This window comes from Nyctereutes procyonoides, unplaced genomic scaffold, assembly GCF_905146905.1.
Source record: "Nyctereutes procyonoides isolate TBG_1078 unplaced genomic scaffold, NYPRO_anot_genome, whole genome shotgun sequence".
Lineage (NCBI taxonomy): Eukaryota > Metazoa > Chordata > Mammalia > Carnivora > Canidae > Nyctereutes > Nyctereutes procyonoides.
Window position 1 is genome coordinate 29824614 of NW_026575048.1, and position 25018 is coordinate 29849631.

General features: G+C 45.9%; 1 protein-coding gene across 3 annotated transcripts; it reads right to left on the reverse strand.

Moving 5' to 3' along the window:
• Positions 1 to 1296: 1296 nt before the first annotated feature.
• CDC42EP3 (CDC42 effector protein 3) lies at positions 1297 to 25018 on the reverse strand. Of its 3 annotated transcripts, none has more exons than XM_055326986.1 (2): positions 24774 to 25018; positions 1297 to 3294 (listed from the first exon to the last, which is right to left on the reverse strand). In XM_055326986.1, exon 2 carries the CDS (start codon positions 3056 to 3058, stop codon positions 2297 to 2299), a length of 762 nt encoding a protein of 253 aa, XP_055182961.1. In that variant the 5' UTR covers positions 3059 to 3294; positions 24774 to 25018; the 3' UTR covers positions 1297 to 2296. The 3 variants fall into 3 exon arrangements, with proteins under 3 accessions (XP_055182961.1, XP_055182963.1, XP_055182962.1); XM_055326988.1 differs by lacking the exon at positions 24774 to 25018 and adding an exon at positions 24292 to 24425; XM_055326987.1 differs by lacking the exon at positions 24774 to 25018 and adding an exon at positions 18999 to 19061.

Below are 25018 nucleotides of genomic sequence, written 5' to 3' on the forward strand. Positions count from 1 at the left end.
GCTGTTGGATCACAGGTGGCTCCCCATTCTGAGTTTGCAAAAAAAAGTGCATCTTGATAAGTTAGGTTAAAAGTGGTAGAATGTTCGTAGATGAGAACATCAATTCAGCTCTCAGCAGGTGCAAGTTCAAAGTGCCTTTTTGCTTAAAGCCACCACCAGCTCTGCACCTGCTCCTTGGAGAAGGAACCAAGTATTAGGAGGGTTGCCATGGGAGAAATGACTTAACAAAATCATAAGCCGGATATGGCTGTTTCCTCTCTAGTAGGCGCATGTGTGTGCCCTCTCTGTTATACCCAACCCAGGAGATTTCATGTGGAAGTTGTCAGAGAAAGAATAAAGGCTAAATATCTGCGAGGATGCACTGTTACTTAGAGTCTATCAGACAAAGCCAAGCAGAGGAAACGTGCACAAATTCTGCTTCACCTAATAATCTTTTCCTTGAGGTCATGCTGCAGGTGAAGAGTAAACAGAATAAATCTGACTGATAATGAAATGAGGAAAGTGTTGAAAGGGTCTGGCTGACAGAAAATGAGCACTGGAAAATCACAGGATAGAATTGCAGCTGGGAAGTCAAGGCAGGTACTCTGGTGCTCCAGGGAAACTGGTTTCCTCTTCCACTTGGTCCTGTGTTTCTCTCCAAGTTCAGAGGTTGTTCCAGATGATTGGATGATACAATTGTCCCAAATCAGGTGGGACAATCACTGACGTGTTTGGGTGAGGAAGTAATTTCAGGGATACGGAATTCTAGGAGAAACTAAAGTTATTCTGTGCAAGTGTTTGACTTTGAAGGGGGCAGGGGTTGTTGACAGCAGGACAGGAAGTGCTGTGTACATTTCCTGTTCTTGTTTCCTTAGCCGACATCCTTGGGCATCTCTCCTCCTTGGCGAGGCGGCGGGGGAGGGGGGAAGTGTTCTCTACTGCCCTCTTTTTAGTTTTCTTAATCTTGTTTAGGACACCTGCAGCAAGGAAACATCTCTCCAACAGGGATGGGTCTAGGGTTGCAAGAGTGCTATACAGTGTGTTAAAGTAAGGTTAAGAGATTCACAGAAATGAGTTTTGAGAGGCTGGCATCAGTGTTGACTTCAAACAAAAACCTGACCTCACATGTTTATTCTTCCTAACACTGAAGGGCTTCAGGAATCTCACACCTTTGGGAAATAATCAAAATCACAGAGTGGATGGCAATCACCTCTTATTATAAAGGCTCACGTACACTTTAGAAAAGCAATTTTTCTAGTCGTGGACTTAAGGAAAATATTACTATTCTCTTATGTTTTTATTACTATAAACAAGCAATTTCATTTCAACATTTACTCTTTATTGTGTTGCATGAAGTACCTATGTAATGCAAGTATGTACTGTACTAAAATACCTATATTTCCAAATAACATTATATGGTGTAGCCCACAGTCTCTGCAGAAGCATCATGAGTAGCCTGTGCCTTTATACTTTACAATCCATTGCTGGGTGCTGTGAAAAGTATGCTGACAGATGAAGAAAAAGAAATAAAGCTAAGTATGAATACACTTTTCCAAACATATACATACACAGCTTACAATGGAGCCCCAATGGTAACAAGTCATATGACAACATTGGATGTAATATCTATAAAATGTAGACTCTGCAATAAAAAGCCAAAGGCACATAAAAATATATTTTAACTTTAAAAATAACTTAGTTACAGTAATACTTTGCTTGTGTCTTACCAACATGTAGCTGACAGTCAAAATTTTGCAATATAGATATAATATATAGGGATATATAAGAGCTACAAGAAAATCCCCCAAACCCATAAGGTTGTTCAAATGTGAAAACAGAGAACAGTTTTAACACGGAAGAATTTGCTACTGTGAGCCCAAATAATGTAATATAGAAAAGAGTCTAGAAAAAAAGGCCTAGGCGTTAAATAAATGGACTTCTTCTTGCTCAGAAAATGCTGGAGTACTGCCAAGGTCTTTAATGTGATTTGTGCAGCCCTTCATAGCTAGTGCCAAATCCTGGCCAAGCCAGAGTTCTCACATGTCTGGAAACAAACAACAAAAAAAGTGAGCTGAACATATGCAAAACCTGCCGAAAGTGGGTTCTGACCCACTCCCTTCCTTTCTGCCACCAGGATAGTTTGTTTTTGCAAACAGGGCATTAACAGGTACAAAAAATACTTCATAGGAACATTATTTTAGAAAACCCATCACACACAACTGCAAACATAGCCGGGGAAGCTCTTGTCTTCGACTGCGGTTAGTTTTGTTTTTATTTTTTGATACCTTTTTACCCCACAGGCCAAGAGTTGGCGCTGTTACTTATTTTTATCCATGACATTCAGCACCTCATCCAAAAACGAGGGCCCCAGGTCGAGCTGCAGGGAGAGGAGGGAACCTGTGAGATCAGAGAGGGACTCCTCTGACTTGGTCTTCTTGACGAGCTCGCACGCGGCCGAATGCTCAAACATGTCCTCGGCCGACCAGTCGGGGTACTGTTCCGAGAGGCTGGAGGAGTGGCTGTCCCTGCCCTGGCTGGACTGTGACGCCGACCCGCTGGAACCCCACGAGACGTCGCCCTGGTGGCCCGTCCCATTCTCCAACAGGCTGCTTTTCTCCGGAGCCTTTTCCTCCACGACGGGCTCACAGCTAAGCCGGGGCAGCTTTGCTGGCCCAAAGGACTCCTGTTTGGAATTAAATGTCACTGGCGACAGCAGGGGCAACATGAGTGCTTGGGACCCCCCAATGGTAGGTAGGGAGATGGCGTTTTTGAGCACTGGGGAGGGCGTTTCCGTGAACATGGAGTCGGACGTGCTGTTGGCCCGGAAGAACTCGCTGTGCCCCGGAAACTGACCTGCGCGCGCTTTCTCCTGGTTTCCCGGCAACAGCTCGTAGTTCCCTTGCAGGAAGGAGATGTCACCAAAGACGTCGTGCTGGCCCTCTTTGCCGATGTGGATGGTGTGGCGGAAGTCTCCAAGCGGGGGGCTAATCATATCAGGGGACAAAATGTCCCTCAGTTTAAATTTCTTGCCTTTTTTGTTATTGGCAGCTTTTAGGTAAATTGGGGTCTTGGCTGGCATTTTGGAATTTGAGGACGTCTACTGTGCCAAAGGGAGAAGGGCCACTTTCTTCACGAATGCTGCGTTTCCAGAATTCCTTTTTTGATAAAATCTGTCACATCATTTTTCTCAAGTAGCTTCCAGAAGTGGCTCTGAAATGACACTGGGGTTTAAGAGGCCTTCCTGACGTTATAGCCAAGTGGGGCGTCCTGGAGAGCCAGGTACATCATCCAACCCCTTCCACGTTGGGGAGAAATCTGGAAAGGAAACCAAAGTGGGTTATAGTTAGCTGGCCAGTCAGGGTTTACCGGGGCCCCCTTTTTCACGAGAGCGTGCAAATAATGGCATGACCAGTTCTATCTAGAGCCAAGCTTTACTATTATTTTTTCCCTCTATTGAGTAGGATAAAAACTTTCATTATAGGGTCTTTTATGAAGGGTCCAGGGTCCACTAATCTTAGTCTTATTTTAGGGGGAGAAAAGAAAAAAAAAGGAAAGAAAGAGATATAAAAACCTCCTACCTATGACGTCAGCACTGTCTAAACATGGCCACAGACACAATTTTCTGCACGTGTCTGAGACTTTTGATTTTTCCTCTATTAGAAGAACTGCTGTCAGCACGTGACCAGATTGATTTCAGCTCCTTACATGCAAGTGGATTTGCTTTAAAAATGTGTTTTTGCTTTCGTTTGGCGTTCACACCAGCAAAACTGATAATATTTTGTTGTTGAGTTCCGTGTCTAAGTAAAATTAATGCAACAGAGTGAATAGTCCTATGGAAAGGGGCTGGAAATATTTACTAAGTGACAGGGGCTAGTATGTGCCAGAGGTCAACAAAATCTTAGCGAAGTGCATTCTTACAAATGAGAAAAGAGGGATTCAAGAGTCAAAAAATCACCCTTTCTCAATCACCTGTGGCCAGTAACTAGAAGGGCTACAGCTGGAATCAAGTTGTGGCACAGAGAACTGGGCTGTAAAGGGGTTCAGGACTTGAGGCATTCTGAGATGGAAAGAAAGGAACAAAACAGTTTCTTTGCAAAGAAAACAAAACAAAACAAAACAAAACAGTGTGATCATCTGTAACAGGTTGGGCTTCACTTGGGAATACCTTTGGAACTTTTTTTTTTTAATTTTTTTAAATTTTTATTTATTTATGATAGTCACAGAGAGAGAAAGAGAGAGAGAGGTAGAGACATAGGCAGAGGGAGAAGCAGGCTCCATGCACCGGGAGCCCGATGTGGGATTCGATCCCAGGTCTCCAGGATCACGCCCTGGGCCAAAGGCAGGCGCCAAACCGCTGCGCCACCCAGGGATCCCACCTTTGGAACTTTTACTGATAAAGCTTGTATCCTCTCCCTGGTCGTATGCCTCTCCCCTGGGGGAGGCAGAAGCTCAAGGTAACCTCCATGATATATGTAGCTCCTGAAGTTAACGCCTTTGGGAGCACAACCTGGGACCCGCTTCTAAGGTACAGAATATGGCAAAGGATGGGATACCCCCCTGACTCCTGCCATGGTCAGGTTACATTACAAAAGAAGCCATCTTAGCAGACTGGAGAAAGACTCCTTTTACTGGCCTTGAAAAGGTAAGCTGCCACGCTGAGGGAGGGCCAACAGAGATGATTCTGCCAACAACCGGAGGGACCCAGAAGTGAATTTTCCCCCCAGCTGAGCCTCTGATGAGACTGCAGCCCTGACAGCTGGCTCACAGCCCAATGAGATCCTGGTGCTAAGCCCTGCCTGGACTCCCACCCCACAGAAACTGGAGGACAGTAACTAGGTGGTTTTATAAGCCACGAAGTTTGTGGTAATGTGTTACCAGCATGGAAAACTCGCATGTGCTACTTATACAATCAGAAGTGCTAAGCTAGGCAGCGTGGGGCTCCAGGTTCTCATCTTACAGATGAGAAACTCTTCTCTTAAAAATAAGCTTCTAGGGGATCCCTGGGTGGCTCAGCGGTTTGGCACCTGCCCTTGGCCCAGGGTGCAATCCTGGAGACCCGGGATCGAGTCCCACGTCGGGCTCCCGGCACGGAGCCTGCTTCTCCCTCCTCCTGTGTCTCTATCACATTAAAAAAAAAAAAAAAAAAAAAAAAAAAAAGCTTCTAACACTTCAGTCACATCACCTGACGTGGGGAAGTTAAAACCTTTCCTGCTGCGGGAATTCCTGAGATGGCTTGACTGAGACCTCTCCCATCGGGCTCTCTCCCACTGGCAGCCGAGCAAATAAATAAATAAATGCTCTGAGGGCTGAGTCGGGTGGCGGCTTGAAGAGTCAACCATGTTGGCTCTGTAGCAGCTGGAGGCTGTATGTATTTGTTCCATACTTCTCTCCTTCTGGCGAGAGTTTTAAATTCATCTCCCCATGGCAGGTGGAAAGAACTGTGCCCCGGCAGCCACCAACCAGGTACCAACTAGCTCTGTTTGAGAAGTGGCTTGCACCCAGGCCCGACAGGGAAGAGAACAATGAGCCGGAGGAGAGCTAGAGCTTCGTGTGTGGGGAGGAGGCCCAGGCCACCTGAGGGAGTTAGCACCCAGAGGGAGCTTTGAAGCTGCCACCCAGGACCACACACTTGCCATCTCTCTTTCTCTTTCGTCCCAGCTAAGGCCCTGGCTCAAACAGGTTCTTTGAGGTGCTGCTGCTGTGGCCGCATAAAGGTGCCCTGAAGTTTTGCTTCCTATGGGAAGTTAGGATCCCATGGCGACATTGTGTTACTAACAGAGATGCTTGATAACGAAGAAGGGGAAATCCTGGTGTAAAGAGCCAGGCCAGTAGGTCCGGATGTTCTCTCAATTTTAACTCAAATTTGGGTTTGGTGGCAGTCACAAGTGTTACAAATCCAAAACCTAGGAGCCCAACATCAGAACTTCCTGTTAGTGTATAACAGCCAGTTACACCCTTAACCAGCTACTCAGGGTGGCAGGTGCCGCCTTCCTGCGCCTCTGGGCACAGCACAGAGGAGGACAGCCTGCAGGAGACATCAAGACACGGAGCCCACAGAAGGAGGGACAGCTGCCCTCTGGACTGGTGTCCACAGCACACTCAGCCAGGAGGACAGCTGCCATGGAAAGATACAGTGTGCCCACAGCAGCTCAGGGGCAGGGTAGGGCTGCTCGTGCTCAGCTGGTGGAGCCAGGGTTAGAGGAGGCCAGAAACTGAGGCAGGGCACTTCAAACTATGCAGAAAAAGAAAAATGCCATGAAGATGCAGCCAGAGGCCGGTTCTCTGCCCTGCTGACTGGATCACTCACACACATCGCCCTTCACTTGAACTCTGGGTGAGCTGGAGAGAAGGGAGAGGAAGCACTTGCACCCGGAAGGCTCAGGGGAGGAACACCCAGCCCCTCCTCCCTGCCTGCCTGGCCACGGCCACTGCAGGCCCTTCGCCGAGGCTGGCTTGGCCTGGTCGCCTGGTCAAAGCTGGGTTTTAGGTCAGTGGCATGGACACAAAGGTGGAAAGGAAGTGACAAAAAGTAATGAAAAGGGCTGGTGAGTGAAAGCTCCAAAAGCTGCAGGCAGTGAGTCTGGAGCGCAAGAAGAGAGAAGATACCGTAAAAGGCATTTTTCTTTCTCTAAATATTTACATAGTGTTTACTGCCTGACAGGGATGTAGGCTTCTAGGACTTTGCAAATAATAATTTGTATTGAATTTCTACTATGCCAGTGCTATGAGCTCCCAAATACTCTAGAAATTTGTTTTTTTTTTAAAAAGGAATTTTGGACAAAAATGCCAGTTTTACAACTTTAGATGAATTGCTATTTGCGATGTAATGCTGGGGAGTGGAGCTCTGACCCCAGGCCTCTATCCTATCTATCCTCTTCCAGCTCAGGGGCAACTGTGCTTGATCTCACAAATAATCTAATAGGGAGGATTTCTTACATTGGCTGCTTCCTCCCCTCCTTTTTAGATATTTTGGGCTCCTGGGCTCATGAGCTGATGTACATCAGTGCCCCTTTCCCTTTCTGGCCTATTCTTTCCACATCTTCTCTCCCATCATCAGTGCAGAGACCTAATGGGCAGTTTCTCCACTGGTAACAATGTGGCGGGTCCTGGGGAGGGGACATGCATGCTCCTGGGAACCACCAACACTGAATATTACTGAGAGCATCTCTGCCTTCTGGGCCCTGTTCCCACCTTGGATGCACACTAGCTCATGCATGAGAACCCACGAGGTTGCTACTATTAAAATCTTCATTTTACAAATGAGTCACTGAGGTACACAAGATGAGCCCTGAGTCACTTTGCCAAGGCTACATGGCTATAAGACACTAAGCTAAGTGGCCGGTCTCCAGAGTCTAAGGTCCCAACACTTAATGAGCACACTGGCCGGAAGTTCAGTCAAATTAAGAAGGGGGTACATTCCAAAGCCTGTTTGAGATACAAATGTGTGATAACACATGGGGCTGATAAGGGTGGGGTCAGGCTTTGCACATACCAATGGTGGGAGCCCCAACAGACCCCACCCAGGTAGAAGGTGGCTTGGTAAGATCTATTAAAGCTGCAGGGCACCTGCATGCCTTAACTAATTAGTGTCTGCCTTTGACTCATGATCCTGGGATCCTGGGATCGAGTCCTGCCTGCACTGAGCTCCTTTTTCTCCTTCAGCGGGGAGCCTTCTTCTCCCTCTCCCTCTGACTGCGGCTCCCCTGCTTGTGCTCTGTCAAATAAAATCTTTAATTAAAAAAAAAAAAACCCAAACTGCAAATCCTATGCCTTCAACACCGGAATTCCACTTTCAGATTTATCTAATTTACATAGATGGGAAAGAATACATGTACGAGATTGTCAGTCTAGGAACTTAAGATAGTCTGGAGTTGGAAACAACCTAATTGTCCACTGACAGAGGACTGGTTACACCAAATTAAGGTGCATCCAGTACAAATGAATATTATATAGGTCTTCAAAAGGATGAAGCAGCTCTTTGTATGCTGATATAGAAAGAACTCAAGATATCTACCTTTAAAGGAAAACCAGAGAGCTGCTAAAGTACATAGATATACTTGTCTCGGCTTGTATGTCTATAAAATCTCTCTGGAAGCATACACAGGAAACTAATAATGGTGTGGCCCACAGGGAAGAGTGATGGAATATGACAGGCAAGGGCGGAAGAGAAACTTCTCGCTATTATGATTTTGGGTTTTTGAACCATGTGAATGAATTAGCAATTAGCTATTTAAAAAAATGTGCTGCTTAGGGCTCAGGCTGCACCTTGGAGCTAATCTTATATATATAGGTCCCAAAATGCCTACTGAATCTGAGTTATTGGATCATAATGCAAACACTTCTGTGGAGGTTGTGTCCAAAAGCCAAAATCTTGGATGGCAGCGTGTGGATGTGACCTCATGAAAGGCCTGACTTTATCTCACCGGAGCGTGGCCAAAGGACAGATCACCTCTTCCTGCAGGGACCAGGCATTCATGTAAGAGGCAGCACAATGGTGTTATCTTGCAGAATGAACAAGATCTCACAAGAGAAGGATTTTTCATCAGAAATGAGAAAAAGCAAAAGGCAAGAGACATAAGGATGCAGCAAGTGTCCATGTGGAAGGAAGCAAGGGCAAGAAGAGGTACTGGGGCGTACAGCTCCTGTTCAATGGTGGCTAGTGATGCACTGCTTTATGATGGGACGGTCCTACATGCCCAACACGAAATCCTGTTCCTGCTCACCATTTTCGGAAAAGGAGACCTGGCTCTGGGCTGCTGGCAGCTGACCCATGTGGCAGTAGACGGAGCAAGGATGAATCCCAGTGGGAAAGCCCGAGTTAGGGTGACACCTGAGAGGCTTTGCCTTCTGCCTCAAAGGAAGCGGGATTGCTTGTTGTAGGATGGGGTGGGAGAGAGGAAGGAAGGGCTAATTGGCCAGCTGTGAACTCCTCAACCAGAATCAGTGAGCTGGCCCTCTAGGGTGTCCCACAGGCCAAATGAAGAGAATTGCTAGCCTTTCCCTATCAGTCCCGACCCTCCCAACCACCATGAACACTTAGTACAGAACCACCCACAGGATGCTGCCCACCCACACCTGGGGATTCTCCTGGTATTGCCATCATTCCTCAACTCCCACTGTTTTCCTCAAATCCAAAGACAGAAAGTGAGAGAAAAGGCAGAAAGGCAGAAGGAAAAAGAGAGGAAGATGGAAAGAAATCTTCCCATGTGTAGCCTTTTCACAAAAACCCTCCTCTTGACCCTGAAATCTGAATGTTCCATGATTGATAATCCCTTTCTCTGAGTTCTTGGATCACTCTTTACTTCTCTTCCCCCCCCCCTTAGATGACACTTGAGATAATATTCATCTGGGAAATTAGAGCCCTTAGAAAACAAAAGTCCTAGTCCCTGGGCACTGGAAGAGAACAGATTTGCCAACAAAAGAGGTCAAACTTGTCACCTCTATCAAGGTGAGAGAGAATGTCTGGCAGATGTGGAGGCATGGAGTCCAGCTGCAAATGCACAGGCCCCCATTTAAATGGATTTATGAGAGATCCAAGGGTGCCAGGATACAAAAGGACTTGAGGCGAAGTTAAAGTCATGGTCTTGATAAGAATAGCAGAGTGTCAGCCCGTCCTTCCGGCACTAGGCTAGCCCATTCCATTTTCTGGTAACTGAATGAAACATAAGTGATAGTGATAATAGAAATCATCACAGCAGTGATAATTCAATGAAAAAAAAAAACACCAAACCTGAAGCAGCCCTTTGATTCATTTCCTTACCATCCTTTTGGTAAACAGAATGATGACCAAAAAACCAAAGCAGGGCAGGGGCCAGGAGATGGGGAAAAACAGGGTTTGTTAAGAAGTGACACATGAAAAAATCAGTTCCTGAATCACTTAAGAGTTGACTGGACTGGCAACTCATCTGAAAAGAACAAAGAGGTTTAGATTTTTAAAATTCCATTTATTTTAAGAAAGGAATGTTTGGTTTGTCTACTAATTGTTTTTAGAGTAATTCTTAGTGGAGAGAGAGGGTAAAAAAGTTCTTGCATCCTGCAAAAAAGGTTGCAGTGCTAATTTGAAACACACATGTACAAAAACAGGGACAGGTGGGGGGTGGGGAAGGAAGCTATCCCAAGGGACCTTTGGGCTTTTTCCTTTCTTCTACTTTCGGGAAGTGATTATGTGTGCAGACTTCCCCTTTCTTGCTTAGCTGTCACATCCTTTAAGGACATTCTAGCTTCTGATCACTTTTCGCTTTGCCTCCCTTCTTCCTAGCATTCAGACACAGCGCTGCCACACCACCTGGGCCCCAAGCAAAAATATGAAATGGGTCCTCCTTCAAGTCTGAACCATCAGCCCCAGGGCCGGATGGTGAGTCAGTTAAGAACCTCCCTGCTCCCAACCATCTTTGGGGTATTTCTCTCTGCTGCCAAGAAGATAACTCTACTGTAATAAGCCCTGGAAAACTGTATTTGACCTTGGACTCCACACAATATGTATTCATTGGTTTTTTTAAAAGATTTCTTATTTTAGAGAAAGCTGGGGGGAGGGGCAGAAGGAGAGGGAGAGAAGGTCCCAAGCAGACTCCACACTGAGTGAGAAGCCTAACATGGGGTTGGGTCTCAGGACCCTGAGATCTCGACCTGAGATGAAACCAAGAGTCAGACACTCAACTGAATGAGCCACCCAGGAGCCCCTGAACTCCACACTTTAGAAGGAAGAAAGGTTACCTGAAACATGTTTCTGTATGTTCTGAGGAGTCCAACATGGAGACAAAGAACTTGATCATGACATGTGAGAAGCTGAAAGAAAACTCAGATGTAGGGAAAACAAATCTTTAGGAATCTGAAGGATTCATTTAACTTGTTCTCTGAGGCCCTAGGATTACTGGGCAGAAGCTATAAGGATGTAAATTTTGGCTTCTCCAAAGGAGAAGCGGCTCCACAGTGGCTGTGGGATGTGTGACCAAGTCTGAGGACGTGGCAGGGAACACCCCTGATCCTAAGCTGCCTCTGGGGACATGGCGGTCGGTGTTTTGTCCCTGCTCATTCTCAGTCTCCGAACTGGGAAAACTATCACCGCTCATTTCTTCATGGACTCCTGTCACATTCACCTGTGAAAACGCTTACACACTTTACCTAGAAGACCTTCCATTTGAAGATGGCCATGTTATTACTAATTGAGGGACAATGAGCCAAACTTCTGGATCAGAAACAGTAAAGTTACCACAGTGTAGGCACTCATGCCAGTCCTTTTGCAAACCTCTGTAGGAGAGCTTCTCTGAATCAGACAAAGAATTTGAAATTCATGGAAAAAAATAAAATCATAGCGTTAAGAAGTTTCACATTGAACTTCAATCAATTATCTATGATGGAAAAAAATGTTACCAGAGAACACCCAATAAACAGCATCCTGAGGGGATGCTTTTCATATTTTTAGTCTATTTACTCCACCCAGGAGAAGATAAGAAGATGCCATTTCTATTTTTAGATTCTTATCCTCTCCCCTATCATCCAAACTGAGGAGGACATAGCTAGATGCTACAAGACTGTGAAACTCTATGAGCTTCACCCCCAGCTGCTCAACTTTCATGAAAATGAACTTCTAGCCAGACTGAGCAGGTTCTATTTTGTGGACCCACTCAAAAAGTCTAATGCATCTCACCTTCGCTTATTTATAAATGGACTTCTCATTTATGATTCAGCAACAGCTTGTATTTATTTTGCTTTTAAGACCTGCTTTGTAGAAACCCACAAAATACCATATGGGAGACTCACTACTAATTTGTGTACACACCTCACATTTATAGGATCTAATTGAACTGGTTGAAAGATTTTTTAGAAGCGAAATTGGAAGACGGCACATCAACCTTACAAGTCTGCACTTTTGAAGATAGGCCATGAAACACCCTTTCTCCCTATTAAACTTGGTTATTGGGGAGGACTCGATATGGCAATGGATTCCTGGCAGTTGGAGCAAGGCAGGAGGACAGGTTCTCTCAAGATGCCTAGCTCACTTATCACTAGTTTTACATGGAGCACAGTGTCAGGCTTCATCCGATGGACCAAGGTAGACACTGTAGTTTGGTGGATGTGAATCAAATGACCCCATTACCATGAACTGCCTGCAGGGTTCCATAACTAATGCATCCCACCTGATCTGCGAAGCTCAACGACATTATCAATACTGAAAGAGAACTTGACCCCAGAGTTTTGGCCTCTTGATTACTCTATTTCCCTAACAGGGTGAAAGGACAGATATAGGATTTTCCATGTCATTCTCTCAGCCTGCTCGGACCCTTGACAATCATTCATTTTCACCGGATGGGCTGAAACACGGCTTCTCCACATCATACCAGCACTGGGTGTATTTGGAAGCTGGCAGTGGCCATTCCCTTCTCCACCCACTTCCAAGGCAGGCTCTCCTGTGTTATTTGTACATAAATAGCTGTACACAAATATTTGTTCAATAAATGAATGAACGTTCCCCTCCCCCCACCACACCAGATTGAGTGCTCTTCTATGGACACAAATTGGTTCTTCTCTTTTTGCCTCCCACTACACAGAGCACACAGTAAACATTAAGTCAAGAAGTTTTAAAATCCATAACCCCTGCTACCCTTCCCTCATGAATGATGAGGTGGTCTGCTCCCAGGTGCCAACAACCAGTCCAAGCCTATAGGGGTTCCTCTAGGAAGCAGCAAGTTTGAAATGCCTGTTTCTCAAAGGAATTTACACTTGTGATATGAGTGGCTAACCTCTGAGTGTTTGCCATGGACCAGGTAGGTATCAGAACACATCTCTTAGGAAGCAATCTTAGACTATGCCCATATCTCAGGTCCATCAGCTAAAGCCGTGGAGGAGCTAGAATTTTTGCCACCTTCGGGCTCCAAAGTCTGTGCTCTTCATTGCTGCTGGTTGGCTAATATGACGATTATGACGATTTGCATGCAAGTGAGTTTATTTTATTTTATTTTTTAAATTTTTATTTATTTATGATAGTCATCACAAAGAGAGAGAGAGAGAGAGAGAGAGGCAGAGACATAAGCAGAGGGAGAAGCAGGCTCCATGCACCGGGAGCCCAACGTGGGATTCGATCCCGGGTCTCCAGGATCGCGCCCTGGGCCAAAGGCAGGTGCCAAACCGCTGCGCCACCCAGGGATCCCTGCAAGTGAGTTTAGAATGGGATGGCCACTGCAGGTTACCTGCCTTGAGGTCTGACAGGATGAAGAAGAAATGATACACTGTGATCTCAACACTAACAAGAGGCAGGGATAATAACTTCTTCACCTTCTCGGGAGCCAAGAATGAATAAAATGGTCCTAGACAGCAGCCAATAGAATTTTGTCAAAAAGAATCTCAAAAGGAATTTGACTTGATGTAAAAAACAAAACAAAACAAAACAAAAGATTAAAATTTTGCAGTAATAAAAGCCCCCTGAGGCTCAGGGAAAAAAAAAAACAAACATCCTGTTCTAGAAAATAGTGTTCAGTGCTGTTAATTCTTTTCCCAGAGGAAGCACGTGCACCGGGCCGCACAAAACCACCATGTGGCTTTCACTGGGGACAATGGCTCCCTTCCCTCACTGGGGACACTTCACTTCCCCCGTAGCTTTCTGAAACTAAGAACCCTGTGTTCCTTACATGGAATGTCCTCCCACCTTCTTACCATCAACCCCTACTCATAACATCCCCCAAGGTCCACTTTTAGTCACTTCCTTCCCAGAGAAATTCTCTAACTGCCCTCACGCAATCCAGGCTCAGTACTGCACTGGCCAAGGTTTTCTTAGGACTCCTATGTTATTATTTTTCTGTTTTCTGGTTTTGTGATTTTATGTCTGTTATCTCCAAGTAGGTGCTAAGCTCAGTAAGAATAATATAGACAAAGGTGCTATGAGTAAAAGCTACTGTTGATAAAAATCTCCTCTTTACGATGGATCCCCTACAGAGCCTCCTCCTGGCCTATGAATACCAGAAGGCCTCATATTTTATTGAATAAAAGCCCTTTGAGTACTCCCTCCACCCATCCGATAGACCCCAGGTCTGCAAATTATAGTCAACGTGCCAAATTCAGACCTTGGCCTGTTTGTGTAAATAAAGTTTTATTAGAACACATGCATGCCGATTCATTTATATTGTCTATAGTTCAGTAGTTCTCAACTGAGGGTGCTATAACATCCCCCACCCAGGTGTCATTTGGCAATGTACAGAGATATTTTTGACTCTCATGACTGGGGGGTGCTGGTGCTATTGGCATATAATGGGTGGGGCTAGCGGTGATGGTAAACATTCTACAATGCACAGGACAGCCCTCCAAACAAACAATTATATGGCTCTAATTCTCAGTAGTGCTGGGGTTGGGAAACCCTAGCAGAGATGCTTTCAAATGACAAGGTCAGAGTTGAGTAGTTATGACAGACTATGTGACTTTCTAGGTCTAAAATATGAACTTACCTCTCAGCCAAAGTCTGAGCCCCTGCCTTAGATATGGCATTTCCACAGGGTTGGATGGTTGTTGTCGATCCCCCCAACCCTCAACAATTCCCCCTGTAATCACAACCGTGCACGTGGTTTCAACTTTCCCCTCTAACAATAACTTCCACATCAGTGTCTTTAGCCCACATAACTTAACTCTCAAGTTAACTACTCAAGATAGCTCTGTAGACCAGGGCCAGCCGATGACAAGATTTTAAAGAAATCAAAAGTGAGCTATTGGAAACCTTTGACAATGCTGTAACAATCGACACGGCCAGTGGATTTTTCTCCTTGGATAGGCTCCCGACAAGTTTGGGAGCTGTGTAGCATTTGGCTCACAGGGGAGCTGGTTGTGTGCCCAAGGGCTTACTGTGCACACTAGTATCAGTAGACAGTGGACTGGAAATTAGAAAATACATACTAAAAAAAACCCTGCTCCTTCACAAATAGCATCAGGCTTTTCTCCCCCAGTTTTTTTAGACTTCACCTGTCTCCCCCCAGGCACTTCCTGTTCAACCCAGCCCACAGGCTGTACCATCTTTCCTCCTGCCTGCCCTGGTATAGGCCTCCTGTACTGTCCTCTCAGTAAAGGGCAGGAAGTCACCCAACTCCAAAACCCGGTTGTCACCCCTACTTCTTCCCCTGCCGTGTTCTTCACATCAAGGCCCACTGATATCTCCCATTGCCAATCCCACTGTCTCAGCCTTTTCTAGCCCTCGAGATCACTCTCCAGCATAAGGGCATTGGCCTCCCCATCTGTCTCCCTGCCTCCAACCTTGTCTCCTAGAGTTAGCCAGCTACTGTGCCCAAGTGACCTAATCACTCTCAGTCTTCAACCCAGGCCCACCCAACAGCCTGGATATAAAATGACTCCTGAGGGGCTGGGTTTTGCAGTCTGGGTCCTGCCCACCCCTGCAGCTCATATTTCCCACTAGCTCCCCATGGCCTCTCTTATACCTTGCTTATACCTCAAACCCACCAAATGTCACATTATACTGTAATCACTACTGAGTCTCCTACGAGGCTGCCTTCTTTGGGAGAGAGACAACTAGATTTAATTCAGAGTTGGCACTGAACAAATGTTTGTTGAATGAACAAATAGGAGAGTTTGAAGAGACTGCCTTGACTTCCTTCCCTGCCCAGCCTGCTGAAAATGCATGATGGAGTCTTTCTATGAGTCCTACGGGAAAATAAATAAATAAAATCATTAAACAATGGAGCGGTGGCCTCTTGTGCAAAGGCTTTCTTTCCTTGTTTCCATCTGTAAGACATTTTAACCTTTCTCTATCCATGTAGGCTAAGAATCTCACAGCCTATCACTGCAAGCCCCAGTAATTCTGCAGGCTTTTAGAGATCTTTGGGATTAAGGCAAAGAATATTTGTTATGCTGTTTGAAAGGGAAAGGGCTTCTATCCTTGACTGCAATGTGCAAATAGCGTCTCAGAGAAATGGGCAAGACTGAAGAATAAATTGACAATATGTTTCCCTGAATGCAGACTCGCTAGTTATATGGAGGCCCTGGAGAAACTATGAGCTCGCTCTCCTGACCTTTCTTTTCAAAAGGAAATGGGTTAAGGGGGAAATTTGGATCATTTGGCCCAAGAGGTACAAAGAAACCTGACAAAACTATGATGGACATTCTACAGGAAAGGATTGCTTTAAGTATTAACTGGGACTAGCACAGAGAGCACATAAGAAAAATACCTATTGAATGAATGAATATCTGGCAAACAAAATAGCAGACAGGGCTCTCACTGTGGTTCTAGCCTGAGGGGAGAAGACAGCTGGCCTAAAACTTGCAGCCAAGCTTGCATGATCCTTCTAGAACTCCAGACACACATGGGTGCCAGCTATCTGCTCTGGAAATTGAGACAATTACTGCAAGCCTGCTTCTCTTACAGGTGCCTACCAGAGCTGAGTGCTGCACAACACAAACCATCATCTTCATACCAAATGAAAAGCCAGAGCATCCCCTGAAATTCAAATGAAGGAGGCGAAGCATGCTATTGACAAAAAACCAACTTTCATTTTCTCCTTAAATGCTATCTGTAGCAGTCAGCAATAAAATGGTTTGTGTGTCCACCCTGTGAACCATCTCCACCACTGGAAGGGGTCCCCACCACCAGCCTGCTCCGAGGATAATTTCTTCCCCTGATGTGGGGCTGGCCTCTCCTATAAGCGTACAAGCAAGCGTCCTTTCCTCTCCAGGGGCAACTCTGTCTTGAGAACGAGTGGGGACTTCCTGGAGTTGGGAAAATGTATCAAGCGTTACTGATCAGATAAAGAAAACTGCTCAGGGCCTCTAGCTATTTTCTTTAAATGTCTGGTAAGCTGTCAGGTGAGAGGGAATCTGTAGGGTCCCAAGGAAAGAACAAGGCATGTGATGCAAGTTCATAGCGAGGCCAGGTGGGGCTGTGTCTGAGGAAGAAGTCTAAAACAACTCGAGTTAATCAGCTTGAAGAAAGGGAGAGGCTTTCCCCGCTGAGTCTGAGATCTGGAGTCAGGATTCCAGGGGTGGGGGTGGGGGGGCAGGGAGGATGCATTCCTGCCCCGGGGAAGTTAGGGTAGCTGGCCCGGAGGCCACACTCCTAACTTAAAGGAGCCGTCCCTGGCCAGGGTGTGCCAGCTATGCTGACATACAGGCCGAAACAATCATAGACTTGTGTGTGAGATTTATCTGTCCTCAGTATTACAGATAAGGTACTTTATGACAGGGGTTCTTCACGGCGTAGGGCCAACTTCTACCCCTCCCTTCCTCCTCTTTCACAAAAAAAAAAAAAAAAAAAAAAAAAAAAAAAGATCTACAATCTGTTAATATACCGGGTTTATATTTTCTTTCTTTGCTTTGGGTAGAAAAAAAAAGTTTGAGGGAGACTGGGCCAAGAAGGAGGACTCGTGTTTTCTGTCATTCAACTCTCGGGGCCTGAGTTTTATCTTGTCAGAACGAGACGGTGGCCTGAAACAAAGACCCTTCCATCTATGAGATGTTGTTAGGGTCTGTGATTCTATGTCTGCAGAAACATCTGGTGTCCAGGGAATTTTAAGGAAAAAAAATAGTTTTTAAGAAAGTTCACTAAGATTGCCCTTAGAGTCAAAATACTGGTTACCAGCTTATAAAATGTTCATCATCTATTCCCATCCTTCTCGGTACCAAATTAAGGGTGCAAAGCAATGCCAGTAATTTTCTCTGGGAGCCTCAGCGTACTTATCCACAGAGTGGGGACAGTAGTAATGTCTTCTCGGGAGGAGAAAACACATGTACCGCTTAACAAAGTGAGCCTTTAGGCTGTGAGCTGGCAAATCAGCAACTATTACTAATTATTCCAAGAAACTAGAGCAAGACAGGCTGCAGGTTCACTGTTGGGATGTTTCTCCAATCTTATTTCCTTGGGATCTGGTCATGTACGTAACCTGATTGTTTAAGTAGTGTGAAAGCCCCCCAGATGTGTTGGTTCCAAGCATAATTCCTCATTCTGAGAAAAAACTGGACTTGGAAAGAAGTCCCAGACCGTCTCCCTCCCCACGCTGCCCCAGGGACTTGCCTGGCAGCATCCACCTGGCTGGCAAGGGAAGCCCCACCTGCCCCCTCAGGGCAGCCCACAGCCAGAGGTTTCCCCACCAGGAAGACAGAACAAAATCCACCTGTGAACAGAAACTTCATACTAAACTTACAGGAAGCCAAAAAAAATCAACATTACTGTGGAAGACACTGCACTCTGAAGCCATCTGAGAGCAAGAAAACACTTTGTAGTTTGGTGCTATGACATGCACACGCTGGCACAGGTGGCTCAAGCTGACGGACGCAGTGAGAAGTGGGCTTCGGAGAGAGAGGCTGCCTTTGTCCAGCCCCTGGTTGGGATCAGAGGCTCCCACACAAGGACCTTACTCGCCTCAGTCCTGGGCTGACACAGGGCATGAGCAGCCACCATGGCACCTGGGCGTGAGAGAGCTCTGGCACAGGTGGAGCTCCCCCGCCGAGAAGACTCACAGGAAGATCTGGTGCCAGCCTGCTTCTCAGAGCACCTTGCATCATCCTCACCACCAGACCAAAGGACCCGAGGTGCCTCCCTGGGGATGTGAACAGTCTGTAGCCTGGGAAAGGGTAACTTGACTAGAGCAGGATTTGAATGTGCTGCTAAGTGAAAATGACTTCTGCCCTGACAACACAAAGAGAAGACCGTGCCATAGGCAGAATCATGTCACAGGCTAGGACGAGACTGTCTGCTTTTCCGTTAGGTCTGTTGGAAGAAGATGAAAGCTGATATAAAAAATAAATAAAATAAAATAAAATAAAGGAAAAGAAAAGAAAAGAAAAGCGGATATAAACTAAGCTCAGTCCCTACTTTCAAGAAGCTGGCAATAAATGATCTTTTACATGCAGTTAAGTATTAGAATTCAAAATATAAGACACTGTGGAAATGCCTCTGCTACAAGGGGAGAAGGAGTAAGAAGAGACTGACAGCAGTCCAGAGCTAGAGAAGAGTCTGGAAAAAGTCCATCTGCTTCCTCTGCACCCACATCCCTCCCCTTCCCCTGCTTCACAGATGAAGGGGCACAACCTACCCAGAGAAGGGTCGGGGCGTGCCTTGTGACATAGCCGCTCAGTCAAGGGCTTAGAGCCTTGTCTCCTGCTGTGTTAAAATCAATGTTATGTGTCTGAACTGACCCTTGGCAAAAAAAAAAAAAAAAAAAAAAAAGTTAAGAAAGTAAATTAATTAAAAGGGAAAGAAATCAAATATGTTCTGAAATGGCAAAACCACATTAAGCCAAAAAAGCCTTGTTTAAAAAAATGTGTGTAGCCAAAATGATTATAATTAATTTGAACAGAACAGGTCTTTTTCAACTAAACACACAGTGATTTATCATTGGTGTGATGTGTCCACAAATATGACCTTCGAGCTGTCATCAGAACATGACAGATTCCCGAACATGTAAGCTGTCTAAATAGAGACTTGACTTTGAAGTTCTCTGCCTTGCACGCTGGCTCAGGTTGCTTTGCTGCAGATCTGCACTGGTCTGTTTTTTAACCCAGGGTTTTATACTATTAGTAGTTAAGAGTGCTATGCTGATAGATGTCACTGATCTGGGCTCCCTGGATGCTACAGCTAGAAGTGATCTAGCACCAAACGCCTCACTGAAGAGATGAGAGAAAGACCCTAAAGTCCATTACACCTGGATCAGTGCTAAGACCAGAACCTATTGTCTCACATCCAGGACCTTTGTGATGGTTTCCTACAGTTTTGCATTAATTTAATCAAATACCAAAATGACAGGGGTGCTTACATCTAGTGTGTTTTTGTGGCTGGCTCTAACCCTATGGTTCTCTAATCTCTTCATCCTTGGGTTTCTTCTGCTCTGGAGGGCAGGCTGCAGTGTGTGGCTTCTGTCTCTGGCTCAATTACTCCCAGAGTGTGTTTCCTGCCAGACTAACCCCACCAGCTGCTCTGTGGGCTAATGATTTGAGAGACTCTGGACATCGTCTCCCTGTGGAGATTGACCGAACACAGTGACATATGAAATGGTCTGAAAAGTCCTGCAGAAAGGGACCTTAATCAAACTAGTTTCCCATAGAATCCTTTTCTGATGCTATTCCTACCTCAGGGTACGAGTTAGGTGGTGCTATACTAGCTCACTGCAGATGTATTACCACTGCAACAGGGTTTAACAAAGAACCAAAAGCTAGAAGGTGAATAATGACTTTTTCATTTGCAAACAAAACCCAAATCACTGAAAGCAAGTTCTTCTGATCTCAAATTTGAGACTCAAGGATTCTATTAATCCATGACTTGGGTGAACAATAAGGATTCATCAAATACTAATTTGGAACTCACTAGCTTTCAAATTCATCAGTTTGCTTGGCTATTCAGAAACAGAACTATTAAACTCTCAAGATTCATATTATAAAACTGTGGTTTCATTTTAAAAATGGCTTTTCCACCAGAGGTACTGTCGAACTCAGCCCATCATCATGAGACACTGGTGAACTTGGCATTGAAGAAATGTATCAAGGCCAAGGAAGGCATTCTCTTTTCTTTTCTCTTTCTCTTTTCTTTTCTTTTTTTTTCTTTTCTTTTTCTTTCTTTTTTAAGAAAAGAAACATACCAGATTATTGCTGTAAAACTATTTGGCTATTTATATTTATTCTGGTTTGTGGGGTACTGTTTTGTTTTGTAACCTTTAAACGGGGCAGGAGAAGGGCAGATTCCAAATGGAGGCGGACAGCTCAAAGGCTACTGCTCTTGGTTTTGAGTTAACCTGAGTTATTCTGGGCCACACTTTCCAGAACCCCTACTTCGGTCTGAGCAGCCTCCCCCAGCTAATCACAATCCCACAAGTCCAAGACAGCGGAGGCCAGGCCAGCCCCCACGGGTTATCCAGGGCACCTCTGGTAGGTTTCCCAGGCCTCCTTGCTCTATCTGTCATACCAGAAGCTTATCTGGCAGGACCCTGGGCATGTGCAGTGGAACTGTAATGAGGCCTGACTTCCACCAAGGACAGAACCTTCCTGCCCAGCTTATTGGTGGCTCCTGCCACTTGCTTAGCACCTCCTGAAGCAGTGTCATTATGAAACATGAATTAAAGTCCACTAGTGCCAGGGGATGACAGGACCAGCCTGGTTACGGGACACCTGCAAGCCCTGGTTCTTCAAAACTTGAATGCAAGGATGTGGTCCACACTGCACTCCACTTCATCCCTGGCCCCGGAAATTCTCTGCTCCTGGATGTTGCAGGGTTCTTTTTTTCCTCTTCATTTCTTAGTCCTACATTTTCATGTAGTAAATCTCTTCATTTATGGTATAAATGAAACGCTCAGGTTAATTCTAGCAGTTTGAAGCTGGATCCACTGCAGGAGAAGACTGTTGCTATATCTGTGAGATTAAACTATTTTCAAAAATGAAACCATTCACATGGTATTCCCCTGGGCTGGCAATTACTGCCATCTTCCTTTGAATAGAGAGTACTACGAAATGAGTTCTCTGCCAGAAGCCAAAAACCCTCAGAAGAGTCAGCTTTAAAAGCCTCCTTGCCCCTTCTCCCTAGTGGTGGGGGTGTGGTATTTAGTACAAGGTCAATTAGACCTGAATTCAAACCTAATTCTGCTACTTACTCAGCTGTGTGGCCTTGGCCAAGTCACTAAACATTTCTGAGGCTGCGTTCTCATCCTGAACATAACAATACTATCTACCTCAAAGAGTAGTTATGGATATTAAACAAGAGAGCCAGTATTAAGCACCTAGGAAAAAAATGAAAGCATCAACCTCTTTTTGTGCTTATTCTGGACCGGGTACTTGTCAGTGCATTACATTTTTTTTTATTCATTTCACTCTCATTGTAATATTATTACCTCTATTTTATAATTGTTAAACTGAGGTATGCAATAAGTAATTTGCTCCAAGTCGCACAGGTATTAAGTGCCACAGACAGGCTATAAGCCCAGGGCAGCCTGACTCAGTGAGGCGTCTTAACCTCAGGGTTTTCTCCTCATCTCCCTACCCTAAAGAGGTGCTGACATTCATGCAGGATTAGCCACTCCTGCATGCCAATTAAATTGCATATGCATATTTAGGTAGGTTCCTTTTAGTGCAATTTTGGTCAAGTACAGAACAGGTATGCCCTCAGCTTCCACATCTATAAAAAGGGGATATTAACAGTTTTCCTTCACAGCATGATTGCTAGAAATAGATGAGTTAAATCAAGGTAAAGGGCTGAACAGAGTGCTTGGCATTTACGACAGGCTCCATGTAGGAAGTGCCTTTATCATCCAAAGTCCTGAACAATGCGATGTAATAGCAGAATTCACTTGGTAAAGGAGATTTTGTACCTGGCTATCCTTGTTCTCTGGCAAATGTATGGCATTTAAAAATAGACCGAAGTTCTTATTTAATCAATAAGTAATCAGGTCCACAGGATTCTGGTTAGAAAGAAATTAGGCCAGGCTGAAATGAAATTAGACCAAAAATAAGAATTTTAATAACTAAAAGGAAAACATCAGAGCAGTTTTTCTGGAGGGTGCCTTCAGATTATGAATTGTACTGTACCCATTGGACAATTGCTATGGCTACTGGGCACGGAGCTTGTGAAAAATTTATGGCCTGGTAAAAATCTTTGGGTGATATAGGTTAAAACAACTTTATCCCCACTGCCATTGAATACCATGAATTCTAGAAGCAAGAAAGGGCAGCTTTTGTGAACATGTTGGACATAAAACAATACACCACATTAAAGGAAAAGCTGGACAGCAGATAGACAAACTAGCTCATGTGAGCACTCCAGCAATAATTTTTAGGGCTTTGCATTTACTTCTCTTGCACATTTAGATCTGCAATGAAAAGCAAAAGAAAGAAAGAAAGAAAGAGCAACAGTCCTTACTTTAGCTGTCTTTACGTGTTACATTCAGATAGAAAACAGAATTTCACTGCTCAGATTTGGAGAGAAGGGGGAGCTCATCTTATTTCACGTCTGTAGCTGCTGCCACAGCCACAGCACCATGTTCCAATCATGGAATTCATAATGTAAATCTCTTGCAGATGATACCACTGGAAAACAGAAACTGCCATGGATCCAGAAACACATCCAAATTTCTGTAAAGTTCTTATCTGCGAGCCCAGAGGCTGGTACTCAGTGTTTTTCGTTCAGCGAGTGAGGCCCATTGGGAAATCTACATTCTTTGGGAGACTTAATGAAGAACTTTCAACCATTCTTTGACTATACAAATACATGCTATCCCCTCTTCCACATGTGACAATGCTGAATATTTCACAACTGCCCCAACTTATCTCTTGAACGTTTAAATCTATACTGAAAAGGGTTTGTGTCACACACATACAGTCTAGCTTATTCTCTGTCAATCAGAGCCCATACAAATTACAGGTGGTGTCAAAGAGAAGACCTCTAGAACCGTCCAGAAAAAAAAAGGAGAAGCTGCATTTCTTGGTTGTTAGACACAAGATCTTTCCTAAATTAGAACATTATAGGGAGTCTTTTAAATCACCTAAGGGATACCCCTGGGGCATCATCACAGCTTCACGTTGAGCCTTTTGTCTCCCTGAGATGTGGGGGGGGGGGGGAGTCTCCAAGACTGGCTTTGCTATTCAAATACAGACATCTGCTGCACTCCTAATTTCTCCTTCTCTTTAAAAGGCAGCACCCCCAAGAAACTCTTGAATATTGTGAGGCCTAAAAGTTGGGGGTGGGGAGGAAATCTTTGTCTCCCTAACACATTCATCAATTCCCTCCTCCTTCCCAGCACCTCCCTCCCCAGAACCCCTTACACCCTCAGGACACATAAGCAGCGACTCCCCCAAATACACAAGGGCTGGAAAGATTCATGTTGCAATACCCTCCTGACATTCCTCTTCCCGCCCTCATTTTAATTCACTCACTTTTCTTTTCTTTCTTTTTTTTTTTTTTTTAAACAAAATGTAATTACTTGACTGTCAGCCTGGGCTGCACTCTGGGGCTTTTACTCTTTTCAACACAGCTGCGCTTCGGGCTTTGATGCTGCTGTCCACGCAGCTTGTCCCAGCCACAGCCTGGCTCTCGGTAATTCAACATTCAAGTGCATATTTATTTTTAAACTGACCTCTCCTAGACTGTACAGTATAAAGGAGGTCCTGCCAAAAAATATGCTACTTTCTATTTATAAGATGAAACACATGCCTCCCAAAGTCGAGAGGAGGATGGAGTACAATAATTCATAACAAAAAAATGACGGGCCAGATCCATTCGTCCTCACATGTCTGATGCTTGTCTGTGTCAAGACAGTTTCAAGGAGGAAAAAAAAATCTTGAAAACGGTTCAGCTGTCCAGAAACCACACACACACACACACACACACACAAAATTAAACGGCCAGACCTGCAGGTTGGATGGAGCTCCAGCCACAGTGCCCCCGTGTCGGGGGGCGAGGGCACCCGGCGGGCACCGCCACGGCAGATCGGCACGGGGCACCCCTGTGCGGCGCCGGTGCCCACCCACGACGGGAGGCGAGCGGTAGCCATGTGCGGTTTGTTCTCCGATGGAAAAACGCAATCCGCGCCCAGAATGGCTGTCAATGGCTCGGCGGGGGCAGTGGAGCCGTGCAGCCCCACCCTGCAAAGTGGTGGCCACGGACGGTGGAGCCCCGCGTCTCGGCCGTGCCACCCGAGCCCCTCCCGGTTGCCTTTAGGTCCCCTGGGGTCCCTGAGACACCAGCCGGGAAGGCGACGCTCTCGGAGTCCCCGCCGCCGGCGCGGCCCCAAGCCGAGCGCCCCGCGCACGCCGGAAGCGGCCACCACCGCGGATCCGAGCCGCTCTCGGGCAAAGAGGACGGCGCCCCGGGCAGGCAGGCAGCAACTCACCGGCCACCCCGACGATCCCGGCCGCGGCCCCAGGAGGGACCGCCCGCACCGACGCCTCCCGAGGGCACGCGCAGTCCCGGCCCGCGGACCCGGCCGCGTCGGCCCGCGCCGCACCTCGCAGCACTGGGCACGGGGAGTGGGCGTGAGGGCGCCCGAGGCGGCGGCCGTCCAGGCTCTGCCCCCGCTGCAGCCCCGCCGCCCGCCTCCGAGCCCGCGCCGGGGCCGCCGCCGCCGCCACCGCCGCC